This window comes from Monodelphis domestica, chromosome 2 (assembly GCF_027887165.1).
Source record: "Monodelphis domestica isolate mMonDom1 chromosome 2, mMonDom1.pri, whole genome shotgun sequence".
Taxonomy (NCBI): Eukaryota; Metazoa; Chordata; class Mammalia; order Didelphimorphia; family Didelphidae; genus Monodelphis; species Monodelphis domestica.
The window spans coordinates 160,864,473-160,880,076 of record NC_077228.1 but is presented as its reverse complement, the minus strand read 5'-3'; the positions used below and the strand labels follow the sequence as shown (position 1 = coordinate 160,880,076).

The 15,604-nt window shown below is 36.4% G+C and overlaps 1 protein-coding gene across 1 annotated transcript in view; it reads right to left on the bottom strand.

Moving 5' to 3' along the window:
- The window catches only part of URB2 (URB2 ribosome biogenesis homolog), a 55,179-nt gene that overhangs the window by 32,613 nt on the left and 6,962 nt on the right, over positions 1 to 15,604 (bottom strand). Inside the window, exons 5-6 of the mRNA XM_056816136.1 lie at positions 4,166 to 4,320; positions 2,617 to 2,727 (exon numbers count right to left, since the gene is read on the bottom strand). Coding sequence (XP_056672114.1) covers positions 2,617 to 2,727; positions 4,166 to 4,320 — 266 coding nt within the window. The remainder of the gene's footprint in view (positions 1 to 2,616; positions 2,728 to 4,165; positions 4,321 to 15,604) is intronic.

Below are 15,604 nucleotides of genomic sequence, written 5' to 3'. Positions count from 1 at the left end.
AGGAAACTCGTGTATAAATTTTCAAAATCTTATAACATTGACTCTGCATTCTTTGCTATCAGTATTTACTATGTTTATCCATCTTGAAGAGAAGTCCTTTGCTACATGAAAGCTTGTCTCAGTGCACACAAAACACGTTACATTTTCAACAAACAAAAAATATAACAGTGTTGTCAGTTTACTTTTTACAATTCTCAGAGATAAGTGGATAGTAAAAGACAGTGAATTACTATCTGTGAAAAATCAGGTCACATATAAAAACCAGGTACTAACTGGCAAGTCAAGGCTTAGTTAGTATTCCTTCCAATCCAGTGAGGCAGACCACCTTCCTATGGATGAAATGGAAGTTTAATATCTGTGGAATAATATAGTTTTAGAAATAACTTCTAAAAATGATCAAGAATAAAAAAATTATGCTATAAATTTATTGTGAAATTAACCACTCACACCTAGCAGATTGGCTAACATGACAGCAATGGAAAGTAATGAATGCTGGAGGGGATGTGGCAAAATTGGGACATTAATGCATTGCTGGTGGAGTTGTGAACTGATCTAACCTTTCTGGATGGTAATTTGAAACTATGCCAAAAGGGCACTAAAAGACTGTCTGCCTTTTGATTATGTATTTACCACTGCTGGGTTTGTACCCCAAAGAGATAATAAGGAAAAAGACTTATACAAAAATATTTATAGCAATGCTCTTTGTGGTGGCAAAAAATTGGAAAACGAGGGGATGCCCATCAATTGGGGAATGGCTGGACAAATTGTGGTATATGTTGGTGATGGAATACTATTGTGCTCAAAGGAATAATAAAGTGGAGGAATTCCATGTGAACTGGAATGACCTCCAGGAATTGGTGCAGAGAGAAAGGAGCAGAACCAGGAGAACATTGTACACAGAAACTGATACACTGTGGTACAATCAAATGTAATGGACTTCTCTACTTGCATCAATGGAATGATCCAGGACAATCTGAGGGACTTATGAGAAAGAATGCTATTCACATCCAGAGAAAGAACTGTAGAAGTAGAAACACATAAGAAAAACAACTGCTTGATCACATGGGTCAAAGAGAATATGATTGGGGGTGTAGACTCTAAACAATCACCCTAATGCAAATATTAATAATATGGAAATAGGTCTTGATCAAGGACACATGTAAAATCCAGTAAAATTGCTCATTGACTATGAGAGGGGGATGGGAAGAGGAGAGGGAAGGAACATGAATCATGTAACCATCAGAAAATATTCTAAATGAGTTAATTAAGTAAAATTTTTCAAAAAAAAATAACCAACACTATTTCTTTATACTACTTGAAGAGTCTAGGGTTTCCAAAGGCTTTCAAGAGATGGATAATTTAAAGATTGCATGAGTAATTCATATTGTAATGGAAATTCAATAGAAAAAGAATAGGACAGTCTAAGAAAATATAATAAGTTTATCTTAGTTCCCCTATTTAAATCTCCTCTCACCATAAATTAAACCATGACTAGGGTAGTTTGTTCTATTGTGTATTAAAGGGCTCAAGTAGGGCCAATGAAGGTGGTAATTCTTATTACTGCTCAATAGAACCTGGGTAGAAATATTAATTTCAAGATCTTTAAGGAATAGAAATATTACTCATTTCCAAACTCAACCATTGTAATTTTGTTGTAAAATAAGCTGTGATACATGATGAATCTCTTCAAACTACCTAAATGTACTCAAGGAGGCCAAACTATGACATTTTTATAAGAATTTAACAATAACTTACCCTCTGAAGCATCCAAGTCCATTAAATAAATCTACTTTCTTATTATAGACTTACTTTTACTAATTCAACCACTATCAATTCCAGCAAAATTTTCTACGATGGTAGAGTTCTCCAAATCCTTTCTCAGTTATCCTAAGTAGGCAACATCAGCAAAAGAAAATATACTATTCCCATTTTTCTTTGCATACCTAGAACTGTGACTTTATTGACATTAAGTAACAAACTCATAATATGGAAACCTCTTTTACAAACTCATCTACAACTTGATCTTAGAAAACTAAAAGGTTAAGTGACTAAAGGCAAAATTTCACACCTAATATATATCAGAGGTGTTCCTAACTCCATGACCAGTCTACTATACCATGCTGCCTCTTGCCTTTGCCATTTAATGCTACCTAATAATGACCAAAAAAATTTCCCCTACCTTCTTTATCCACTAATTTGATGGATTCAACACAACACATTCTAATAAATGGATATACTGTTGCACATGTATAGTCAAAACATTGCATATACATAGTAAGCATTTCTTCTTGTGGTAATCACCATCATATTATGTTTCTAAGAATTCATCCAAAAGATAGAGGCCATATAAAATATTTTCTCTTTTGTCTTAACCCACTGAAGAAGGTAATTATAACAAAAAGGGAAATGTATCATTTAAGGAAAGGGATCTTAACCTCTCCTGTGTCCCTACTAAGAACAATGTTTTAAATGCATAAAGTATATAAAATTACAAAGGAAAATAATCATGTAGAAATATAGATATCAAAATTTTTTAAAAATACCAAGGTAATGGACTCCCTGATAGAAACCCTAGTAAAATAACTAAATAACTGTATCAAACTACTAGATACTTACAGATAAAGCTGAGATTATCTGAGGGCAAACCACCCAAAAAGATCTTATTTTCTCTCCATTTGAAGGGCATTTGAGAAGCAATTTGATCAATTTAATAGCTGACAAAATGTCCTAAAAGGCAAAAGAGAAGCAAAAGTAATTTATTAGTAAAAAGAAAAGAATCTATCTTAAGAGGAAACATTATTGACAATATTTTAATATAACATTGATGTCAAGAGACATGGATCACATCTAGTTTCTGTATTAGTGAATGAGTTGTCTTTTATATCACAAAGTAGGTAGGGACCATGCATTATCAAACAACATAACCAAAACTTTATGATGTCTTACTATGACAAATATATTGCCATAAGTGGTCCTTAGAGGCTTACACATATTGGTGAAGAATCCCAGGAGATAGAGGGAATGGCAAAGATTATAGGATAATGTAAAGAATAATAAATTGAAAGACATAAAAACTGATGCAAAAAGAAATAAGCACAACAAGAAAAACAATCTACATAATGGCTACAACAATGTAAATAAAAGGTAAAACAACAAATAAACAACAAATAATAAATATTGTAAAATTATATTGACCAAGTCTGGTCCCTCCAAAAAGATATAAGAAGATATCTTCTACTATTTCTGAATATGGGGAAATCAACGGTGTGGAAAACTGTATAAAACATCAGACTTTTTTTATCTGTTTGTTGGTATATAGAATGTTTACTTCTTTTTTCTCTCTCTTTTTCTTTTCTTTTTTATGTCTCCTCTTGGAGGGAGAGATATATGGTGGGAAATGTAAGGGATGTGAAAGCAAACTGGTACTAGCCAAAATTAGAGATCAGTGTAAGAAAGTAGATTAGCAGGATCTAAAAGCAACAAAACAAGTAACCCCATGTTTGATAAACCCAAGAACAAACTCTTAGGGGAAGGACCTTTTGAGAACTACTAGGAAAATCAGAAAGTCATATCTACTTTTCAGAACAACTGTTTGAGAAGAATTCATAACCCAAAAAAGGGACAGAGATCACAAAGGATAAAATACAATTATCTCATTTTTTTTAAACCCTTACCTTCCAGCTTGGAATCAATACTGTGTATTGGTTCTAAGACAGAAGAGTGGTAAGGGCTAGGCAATGGTGGTTAAGTGACTTGCCCAGAGTCACACAGCTGGGAAGTGTCTGAGGCCATATTTGAACCTAGGACCTCCCGTCTCTAGGCCAGACTCTCAATCCACTGAGCTACCCAGCTGCCCCCTCATTATTATCTTTTTATTATTAGACCTGATATTTTATCATTGCAAGGAGCTCTCCAAAAGGAACTTCTTCAACCAATGAAGATCCTGCTCTAAAACTTACTGCTTAAGAGAGTTGTCTAAAACAATGAGAGGTTAAATGACTTGTCCAGGATAATGAAACCTACACATGTCAAAGGTAGGATCTGAATCCAGGGATATGACATCTCAAAAGTTTTCTCATTTGCATAAATATCAGGTAATAAATAAATATACGCCTCAAAAAAGACAGACCAAATATCCTTAGAAAAAGATAAGAGAATCACTCACGTTTATATTTGGTCTCCAAATGTTACTGATTTCTAGACCCTGGAGTATATGCTGCATTATCATTTGAAACTCTTCAGCAGTACCTTCAACCAGCAACTGGTTAAACAATGTCACCATATGAGGTTCTACATCCTGATTTACCTGTATTCCAGGATCTGTGAACAGAGAAAGAACAATCAATCACTTGCTAAATTGATTCAAAAGGAAAACAATCATAACTTTCAAGTTTATCTAAATTGTTTTTTTTTCCAATTGGGAAAAAAATGCTTTCTTCTCTAAAACTATTACTATGTTCAATATAAAACTAAATAAAATTATAAAGTGGTCAGGTGATCCCAAGGGATCCTTTTATTTTTTTTAAACCCTTACCTTCCGTCATAAAATTGATACTAAATATTGGTTCCAAGGCAGAAGAAAGGGCTAAGCAATAGGGATTAAGTGACTGACCCAGAGTCACACAGCTGGGAAGTGTCTGGGAACTGATCTGAACCCAGGACCTTCTGGCTCTCTATCCACTGAGCCACCTACCTGCCTGGGATCTTTTTAATACCACCCGCACTGCCCCTCCAGCAGTTCAGTCCCCTAATGTTCTCATCTTCCTTCCCCATTAATCACTCAGAACAATGTGAATTTAAGTGTCAATTCTCTATGGGATAGCTTTCATTTCAAACTTTATCTCTAATAGCTGAATAAAGATTGTTCTCTATTTTTAAAATTTCAAAGATCAATAAGCAGTTGAAGAAAGCAGGTGATCCCCTGGAGGACCCAGAAAACACAGGATATGGACAGCCCTATTTTGAAAGGTCTAGTTCTACACATATTAGAATCTGAATTTTAAAGCTAGACTAACCTTATGAGATACATACACCATCCCCCTCATTTGACATTAGGAAACTGGATCACAATGAGATTGTCATTTGCTTAAGACCATGTGACCAGTGGCAGATCTCCTGACCCACGTACAATAATATTCCCCAAACCCATTCAGTGTCTCAGTCCTACAGGAGTAAGCAGAGAGATTAAGGGGAAAGAGGAAAACTGACAAAACCCACAGCCTTGGCCCTAGACAGCACAATGGATAGAGTACTAGGTCTAGAATTAGAAGTCTTGAATTCAAATCTGACCTCAGACATCTATTAGCTGTGTGACTGAGCAAGTCACTTAACTCCCGTTTACCTCTATTTCCTTATCTATAAAATGGGGATAATAATAGCACTTACCTCCTGAAATTACAGCAGAGAAATAAATGGCTTTTCTTACCTTGTGTTTTGTCCAACACAGAGAATTGCTTCTAAGAACAAAGGGGGAAGGAAGTTCTAGACTAAGTTAGGCCTATTAGACTTTTGGTTTCAAGAACTGGGCTAATGCCAGTTTAAAGAAACCTAAGAAGACACTGGTTCAGATTCACAAGACAATGAACCCCTGGACTTTCAGGCTCAGCTCTCTCAGGAACATTTCTGGGGCTAGATCAGAAATGTACTGGCTAAGGGAAGCTGGGTAGCTCAGTGGATTGAGAGCCAGGCCTAGACATGGTAGGTCTTAGGTTCAAATGTGGCCTCAGACACTTCTCAGCTGTGTGACCCTGGGCAAGTCACTTAACCCCCAATTCCTAGCCCTTACCGCTCTTCTGTCTTGGAACCAATACACAATATTGATTCCAAGATGAAAGGTAAGGGTTTAAAAAAAAAAGAAAGAAAGAAAGAAATGTACTGACTACTGACCAGGAACAGGAGGGGGAAATCATAGTTATATGCATTCTTTTGTCATTCCATACTTGGAAAATAGAAAGAAACAAATCAGACTTCTGGTTAGACAGGCTCTTTAAGATTATTTAGTGCCATTCCCTCCCTCCCTCTATTTTACAGAAGAGAAAAATGAGGTATAGATGGTTAAATGCTTTGCTCAAAGTTATACAACCAATCTAGTCAACCAGAACTTAGAAGCAATACTCAGTCTACATAACAAGGATACAATCCACTGGAATTTTTTTTTAAAGAACTCCACTGGTTCATTTTTTTTTCAGAGTGTACTTAAATCAACTTTGCAGAAAATTCAAAATATAAAATATCCTTCATATTTTTACAGATTGGAAAATAGCACTACTAAAGTTTATAAGTATAAACTCCATAGCTCTAAACCACATCTAAATACTCCAATTGTTCCTCAAATCATAAGCTAAGAGTGCTTGAGCACACACAGACATGCACAAGACAGAACCAATATCTAAAAATTTCCTGTTCAAAAAAAAGTAAATGAAAAACAAAAGTATAGATAAATTATTTTAAAGTATTTGAAAACTTATTGGTATGACTTTTTTAATACTAGGTATGATTTGGGGATGTGCACCACCTTGTAGGGACTATCATTTTCTTCTAAACACATGACCAAATTTAAGATGTTAAAACAGAGCTAATAGAACCAAGTTGTAAAAATAATCCTAAAAACTTCACATTGGTAAGGAATTGAAAGGTTACTCAGTCCAACTGCCCAACAAACACATGACTCCACACCACAATGTTCCTAACAAGTAACCATCAAGCCAAATACTATCAGGAATAATGAAATCCTCTCATAAGTCAATCCACTCCATTTTTTATTGCCCTAAATTCTTTCTTCCTTATACCAAACTGAAATCAGGCTCCTATTAGTTTGCAATCAATGGTCCTCTAAGGGAGGCATGGTACCATGGAAAGAGTAGACTCTAGTCAGGAACTTGAGTTTAAATCTTACCTCTGACATTCCCTGTTTGGCCATGAGCAAGCAACTTAGTGTGCCTAAGTCTCTGAGTCTCAGTTTCTTCATCTGCAGAATGACGGTGTTAGACTAGCTGGCTTAGCTGGTTTCTAAGGTCTATGTTCAAATGGTCCAATATTCTGGAACCACACAAGACTTTTTCAAATGATGGTCCTCCAAAACTGTGCAGTGATCTCTTTTTAGTTCTACTCCATGCTTTCCTCAAGACATGATTTCCAGGCCTACCACCTTCCTGATCACACTCTCTTAGATACATATTCTAGTTTGTCAATATTCCACTTAAAATATGGGGCCTAGAACTAAATAAAATATTCCACATGTTATTTAAGTTGGTTGACAGTGCACTAGAACAATAATCTCCCTTGATCTAGATACACTAATGGAATTAAAGATCACATTAACTTTTTCAGCCCTGAATCAAGAATTTGTAATATCAGTGAGTCCAAGGAATTATGAGGTTAACGTGAAAAAAATGGCAAGGATAAGGTTCTGGGTTTAACAAAGGGACAGAGGAAGCAGTACTTTAGATACTAGTCTAACAGACAATTCACTTCAGATCCCTATCATTGGCCTTAACAAATGACCAAATTTTAGCTCTATTAGAAGATGAATGTCTTTCCTAGAGTAACTGATATAAAGGATACAGCAAAGAGATACCAAAACCTTTTAAATTAACTTACCACTGAACTGGAGATACAGAGAAGCTTTTGAAGACTGGGACAATACTAGTGCTATTCAGACTCTCAAACACTCAAATTCTGGCTTTGGTCCCAGAAAGGTGGCTTCACTTTCTAGACTATAACATTCACTTGTTAATACAGTCCTGCCTTGAACTTGAAGCAAAGCCTTATGCCCATCAACAGATAAATCAGAAAAGATATGTCATTGCCTCACAAGCTATGAATTTGTCAAATGGAGAAGGTAATCTGCAGCTTTATTTTAAGAGCTATATTAGATTTAATGAATTGATCTGCCCCAAACTCTCCCTCAAAAGTCATACTGTAAGTAATGACACAAACACCTAAAAAGAGTTATTACTGATTCCAGTCTATAGGTTAAGTTACTCCTAGCAACAATTATTAGTTATAAGGTTGTCTAATAAGTCACTAAAGACCCTGGTGACTAAAATCTTTAAAAATTCCTTATGAGATTCCTTAATGCTATGACATATTATTTTTTTAACAACATAAAAACTCTAAAACAAAAACAACTCATAATGCTGGAATATCCTATTTGATACTTCTGCTTGTATTTTTAGTCTGGGGTTCATTACCTTTTAAAAAATATTTCTAAAATTGCATTTCAAAAATTGGTTTCCTTTGTAATCCTATGTACTTTATTTTATGCTAAATTTAAAGGTATTATTCTGAGAAAAAAAAGAGAAGTCATGCTCTAGGAATAATTTTTAAAAGGTAATTGGCCAAATGATATTACAGTAGAGTTTCATGACTATTATCAGATTTTGTTATAAGTAAACAGAGCTTACATTTATATAGTTTTAAGGTTTATGAAACACTTTTTCATAAGTACTTTATAAAGTAGATAATGCAAGCCACATTTCCAGACACACCATTTTTCCAGACAATGAAACTGAAGCTTAGAGAGGCTAAGCCTGGCTCAGTCACCTATCCAGTACATGTCAAACCCTTAAGTAGAACTACGGTCTCATGATAACAACAAAAGGTTCTCTCTATGACACAATGATGTCTCTCTACAAAAAGGTCATTGATCAGGTGATCTTATACAAAGTTATGCCTGTATGACCTTATACAAAATTTTGCCTGTATTAAGAAAGATCCAATGCAAACTTGTCTTTGCTCAGAAGAGTCTGAGGAAAGAAAGAGCCATTATCACTAGGGAAATGAAACAACTAAATTGTTTCATCCAGTTTAATAAGAGGTGGATGAATGGTCAGCCATTAAGGTAACAAAGAGAGTAGATTTGCGGGTAAGCATGGCAGCAGTCTAGACGCGAGTCACTTCCTCTCCCCAGCACCCAATGAAATAGATTACCTCAAAAGAACATAAAAACCATCTTCAAAAGAACAGAGGTACTCTAAAGTAGGGCTCAGCATTGAAGGTACATGGGGTTTGAGCATTTCCACACTATGAGGAGAAAAAGCTCGCACTGAAACGTGAGCTAATCTACCCTCCCCCACGTCACCTAAGGAGCCAGAGTCAGAACCAGTGCACACCAGAAACAGCGAGTGAGTGAAAGACACCTATAGAGTGAGCAAGGGGCACCTCTAGGTCCTTGGAAGCTGACTAGGATTGCTGGGGATCTAACCCTGAAAGCAGTTACACAGGAAACCTCTGTACACTGGAGAGCGCCAACCAGAGGCGCTCTAGCAAACAACAGCTGCAGAGATGCAAGAGCTTGCCTCAGGCAAAAGCCTTGCTCCTTAACTCCATAAACAGAGAAACTACCCATCTCACTCAGATTTCTGACTAAAAAGGGAAGGAAAAACCATGATAGAGATGGCCCATTCTGCCCAGGACCAACAGACAGCCTCCAAGAAAAACAGAAGACATTGACTCTTGAAAATTTTTATGGAGGGAAAACCCAGGCTACAGAGGAAAAAGAGGATGAAATTCAAACAAAATCAAAGCCTTTACAAAAAAATGGAAATTGTCCACAAGCTCTGGAAGAATTCAAATTGGAACTTATTCAAAAGATGGAAGCCTTCTGGCAAGAAAAATGGGAAATAATTCAAAGAGAGATCGACAGTCTGAGAGACAAGAACTCCCAATTGGAGAAACAACTGGAAGCCACAAAAAGCAGGGCAGACCAAATTGAAAAGGAAACCCAGTCTTTAAAGACTAGAATTAGACAACTAGAAGACAATGATCTTGCAAAACAGCAAGAATTAATAAAGCAAAGTCAAAAGACTGGCAAATTAGAAGAAAACATAAAATATCTCACTGACAAGGTGACAGATAAGGAAAACAGGAAGTAGAGACAATTTGAGAATCATTGGTCTACCTGAAAAAACAGAAATAAACAGAAATCTTGACACCATACTTTGGAAGGTTTTGGAGCATTTTCTTTTATATTATCTTCTGTCTGCTCTGTATTTTGTATTTTGGCTCCATAGAATGTGTCCAAAGTCGCCCCTTTCTTCTTATTTTTCTTGGTATTTTGGGGCTTCTGTGGTTCTGTGGAGTTTGCCATTTCTGAATGTGGAGGATTAGTTTTTCTTGTCTCTTTCTGGTGTTCAGAGGCTTTAGTCCTGGGCAGATAGTTCTATGAGCTTTCCCTGGGTTAAACTGAATATGCCTCACTGGAACTGGAATGGAAGGGTCGGACCACGAGGCCACACTCTCCCCCCGGCTCGCTTTCCGGAAGTTGCCTTCAGAATCGCTGGCCGTGAGGCTGTTTCGTCGGCCTGCGGGGGGATGGGCTGCAGCTTTCCCAAGCTCCGGGCAAGGACTTTCACTGAGACTTGGATAGCAGGATCCAGCCTGTGAGGCTGTCTTGCCCGCCCTGAGGGTTGCTGTTGTTTCGACCAGCTCTCTGCAGCGGAAGCCCCAGGCAGTAACTTTCACCGGGACTGTAGAAGGCCCTGAGGGTTCTGCTCTCTGAGCCCGGCCGGGCTGCGGCTTCCGGGAGCCTTGGACTCTGCGCTCCTACCCCTGAGGTCCGAGTGATCTCGGGTTCTGGCTTTTAAGGGGAGCCGTACCTTTTGAACTGGGTCCAGGTCCAGGAGGAGGGTTCCCAGGGTCTGTGCTGTTGATCGTTTTGAATTTCCGCGCCTTAGGAGCTTATCGTTTGAGATCGGTCGGGAAGGGTTTTCAGGAGATCTGAGCTTTAGCTTTCTCTAAGCCGCCATCTTAACCGGAAGTCATCTTGACACCATACTACAAGAAATCATTCAAGAAAATTGCCCTGAAGTTCTTGAGCAAGAGGGCAAAATAGACATTGAAAGAGTTCATAGAACACCCTCTATACTAAATCCCCAAAAGACAACTCCCAGAAATGTAATTGCCAAATTCCAAAGCTTTCAAGCTAAGGAGAAAATTCTACAAGAAGCCAAAAAGAAATAATTCAGATATCAAGGAGCACCAATCATGATCACATAAGACCTATCAGCTTCCATACGAAAGGACCCCAAGGCCTGGAACACAATATTCAGAAAGGCAAGAGAACTGGGTCTTCAACTAAGAATCACCTATCCATCAAAACTGACTATATACTTCCAGGAGAAAGTATGGGCATTCAACAAAATAGAAGATTTCCAAGTATTTGTAAAGAAAAGACCAGAACTCAGTGGAAAGTTTGATATCCAAACACAAAGAATAAGAGAAACATGAAAAGGTAAATATGAAAGAAAGGGAAAAGGAGAAAAATGTTTTTTTTAATTCAAACTCTCTTCTATAAGGGCTACAATTAGATCAAATTATATTAATATATGGGAAAATGTTATATGTAACTCTCAAAAATTGTATTATTATTAGAGTAATTAGAAGAATCATTCATAGGGAAAGATTGGGGCATTAAGATGATATAAAAAAAAGAAAAAGGGTGGGGGGGGATCGATGGTGGTACCAAGAGATACTTGAAGAAACAGAAATAAAATAAATATAATAATCTTTTTCACACAAAGATACACATGGGAAGGGGAGGGGAAGAGTACTCTTATAAAAGGGAGAGGAAGAGAGTTCTAATAGATAATACTTAAACCTTACTCTCAGTAAAATCAAATCTGAGAGGGAAGAGCATCTAGATCCATTGGGATCTTGAATTCTATCTTACCCAACAGGGTAAGGGAGAAGGTAAAACTAAGTGGGGCAGTGGAGAGGGAGTACAAAAAGGGAGGGAAGGAGAGGAGGGAGGGAAATTAACAGACCCTAAAAACAAAACAAAAAAAAAAACATGAAGGGAACAAAAAAGGAAGGGCTAGAAAGGGAAGTATATCAACGGAGGGGATTAGGGGAACTGACTAAAAGTAAACCACTGGTTTAAAAGGATATAGCAAAAGAAGAAAGGTCAGAACTAGGGCAGGATATCAAAATGCTAGGGAATTCAGAAGTGACAATCATAACTTTGAATGTGAATGGGATGAACTCACCCATAAAAACGTATATGAATAAGATCCAAAATCCTACCATATGTTATCTACAAGAAACACACCTGAGGTGGGTAGATACTCACAAGATCAGAATTAAAGGTTGGAGTAAGACCTATTGGGCCTCAACTGACAGAAAGAAGGCAGGAGTTGCAATCATGATATCTGTCAAAGCCAAAGCAAAAATAGACCTGATTAAAAGGGATAGGGAAGATAAATACATCCTGATAAAAGGGAGTAGAGACAATGAGGAAATATCACTAATCAACATGTATGCACCAAATGGTAGAGCACCCAAATTTCTTATGGAGAAACTAGGAGAATTGAAGGAGGAAACAGATAGTAAAACTATACTAGCAAACAAATTAAAAATCCTCAGATGAAGACTAAATTAGAGATGCTAAAACTCAAAGGAGAAATTTAAAAAATTGAAAGTCAAAGAACTATTGATTTAATAAATACAACTAGAAGCTGGTACTTTGAAAAAACAAATAAAATAGACAAAGTACTAGTCAGTCTAATTAAAAAAAGGAAAGAAAAACAAATTGACAATATCCAAAAATGAAAAAAGAGACCTCACCTCTAATGAAGAGGAAATTAAGGCAATCATTAAAAACTACTATGCCCAATTATATGGCAACAAATATGGCAATCTAGGTGATATGGATGAATACTTATAAAAATTGCCTAGACTAAAAGAGGAAGAAATAGACTACCTAAACAACCCCATATCACTAAAAGAAATTGAACAAGCCATCAGAGAACTCCCTAAGAAAAAAATCCCCAGGTCCAGATAGATTCACAAATGAATTCTATCAAACATTCAAAGAACAACTAATCCCAATATTATTTGACAGAATAAGCCAAGGAGTTCTACCAAATTCATTTTACGACACAAACATAGTACCAATCCCAAAGCCAGGCAGGACAAAAACAGAGAAGAAAACTATAGACCAATCTCCCTAATGAATATAGATGCAAAAATCTTAAATAAGATACCACTAAAAAGATTCCAGCAAGTCATCAAAAGGGTTATCCACTATGACCAGGAAGGATTCATACCAGGAATGCAAGGATGGTTCAATATTAGGAAAACCATCCAAATAATTACCATATTAACAAGCAAACTGACAAAAATCACATGATTATCTCAATAGATGCAGAAAAAGCCTTTGATAAAATACAACACCCATTCCTATTGAAAACACTAGAAAGCATAGGAATAGAAGGGCCTTTCCTAAAAATAATAAACAGTATATATCTAAAACCATCAGCAAACATCATCTGCAATGGGGATAAACTAGAAGCCTTCCCAATAAGGTCAGGAGTAAAACAAGGATGCCCATTATCACCTCTATTATTTAACATTGTACTAGAAACACTAGCAGTAGCAATTAGAGAAAAAAAAGAAATTGAAGTTATTAAAATTGGCAACGAGGAGAACAAGCTATCATTCTTTGCAGATCATATGATGATGGTTTAAAGAATCCTAGAGAATCAACCAAAAAATTACTTGAAATAATCAACAACTTTAGCAAGGTTGCAGGATGCATAATAAACCCGCACAAGTCATCAGCATTTCTATATATCTCTAACCCATTTCAGCAGCAAGAATTAGAAAGAGAAATTCCATTTAAAATCATCCTAGACAATATAAAATACTTGGGAATCTATCTGCCGAGACAAACATAGGAACTTTATGAACACAACTACAAAACACTCTCCACACAGTTAAAACTAGATCTAAACAATTGGAAAAACATTGATTGCTCATGGGTGGGACGAGCTAACATAATAAAAATGACCATCCTACCCAAATTAATTTACTTATTTAGTGCCGTACCCATTGAACTACCAAAAAACTTCTTTACTGAATTAGAAAAAAACCATAACAAAGTTCATTTGGAAGAACAAAAGATCAAGGATATCCAGGGAAATCATGAAAAAAAATGCAAAGAAAGGTGGCCTTGCAGTCCCAGATCTCAAACTATATCATAAAGCAGTGGTCATCAAAACAATTTGGTACTGGCTAAGAGACAGAAAGGAGGATCAGTGGAATAGACTTGGAGTAAATGACCTCAGCAAGACAGTCTATGACAAACCCAAAGACCTCAGCTTTTTGGACAAAAATCCACTATTTGATAAAAACTGCTGGGAAAATTAGAAGACAGTGTGGGAGAGATTAGGTTTGGATCAACACCTCACACCCTACAACAAGATAAATTCAGAATGGGTGAATGACTTGAACATAAAGAAAGAAACTATAAGTAAATTAGGCGAACACAGAATAGTATACATGTCAGACCTTTGGGAAGGGAAAGATTTTAAAACCAAGCAAGACTTAGAAAGAGTCACAAAATGTAAAATAATTTTGACTACACCAAATTAAAAAGTTTTTGTATAAACAAAACCAATGTAACTAAAATCAGAAGGGAAGCAACAAATTGGGAAACTATCTTCATAAAAACCTCTGACAAAAGTTTAATTATTCAAACTTACAAAAAGCTAAATCAATTGTACAAAAAAATCAAGCCATTCTCCAATTGATAAATGGGCAAGGGACATGAATAGGCAATTTTTAGTCAAAGAAATCAAAAATATTAATAAGCATATGAAAAAGTGCTCTAAATCTCTTATAATCAGAGAGATGCAAATCAAAACAACTCTGAGGTATCACTTCACACATAGCAGATTGGCTATCATAACAGCTATGGAAAGTAATGAATGCTGGAGGGGATGTGGCAAAGTGGGGACATTAATTCATTGCTGGTGTATTTGTGAATTGATCCAACCATTTTGGGGGGTAATTTGGAACTATGCCGAAATGGCACTAAAAGACTGTCTGCCTTTTGACCCAGCCATAGCACTGCTGGGTTTGTACCCCAAAGAGATAATAAGGAAAAATACATGTAAAAGAATATTCATAGCTGCGCTCTTTGTGGTGGCAAAAAATTGGTAAATGAGGGGATGCCCGTCAATTGAGGAAAGGCTGAACAAATTGTGGTATATGTTGGTGATGGAATACTATTGTGCTCAAAGGGATAATAAAGTGGAGGAATTCCATGGAGACTGGAACAACCTCCAGGAAGTGATGCAGAGCGAGAGGAGCAGAACCAGGAAAACATTATACACAGAGACTGATACACTGTGGTACAATTGAATGTAATGGACTCCTCCATTGGTGGTAATGCATTGATCCTGAACAACTCTGAGGATTACAGGAGAAAAAAACACTATCCACCTCCAGAGAAAAAACACTAAAGAAAAACAACTGCTTAGTGACATGGGTCGAAGGGGATATGATTGAGGATATAGACTCTAAATGAACATCCTAGTGCAAATACCAACAACATGAAAATGGGTTCTGATCAAGAACACATGCGATACCCAGTGAAACTGCGCGTTGGCTATGGGAGTGCTGGGGGAGGGGAAGGAGGAATAGAAAATGATTCTTGTAACCAAGGAATAATGTTTGAAATTGACCAAATTAAAAAATTTTTTTTAAATTTTAAATTTTAAAAATTAAAATAAATAAAATTTAAAAATAAAATAAAATAAACAAAGAGAATAGGTCCAAAACTATACAGTTAAATTTTAAACATGCAAGAGCCACAGAAGCA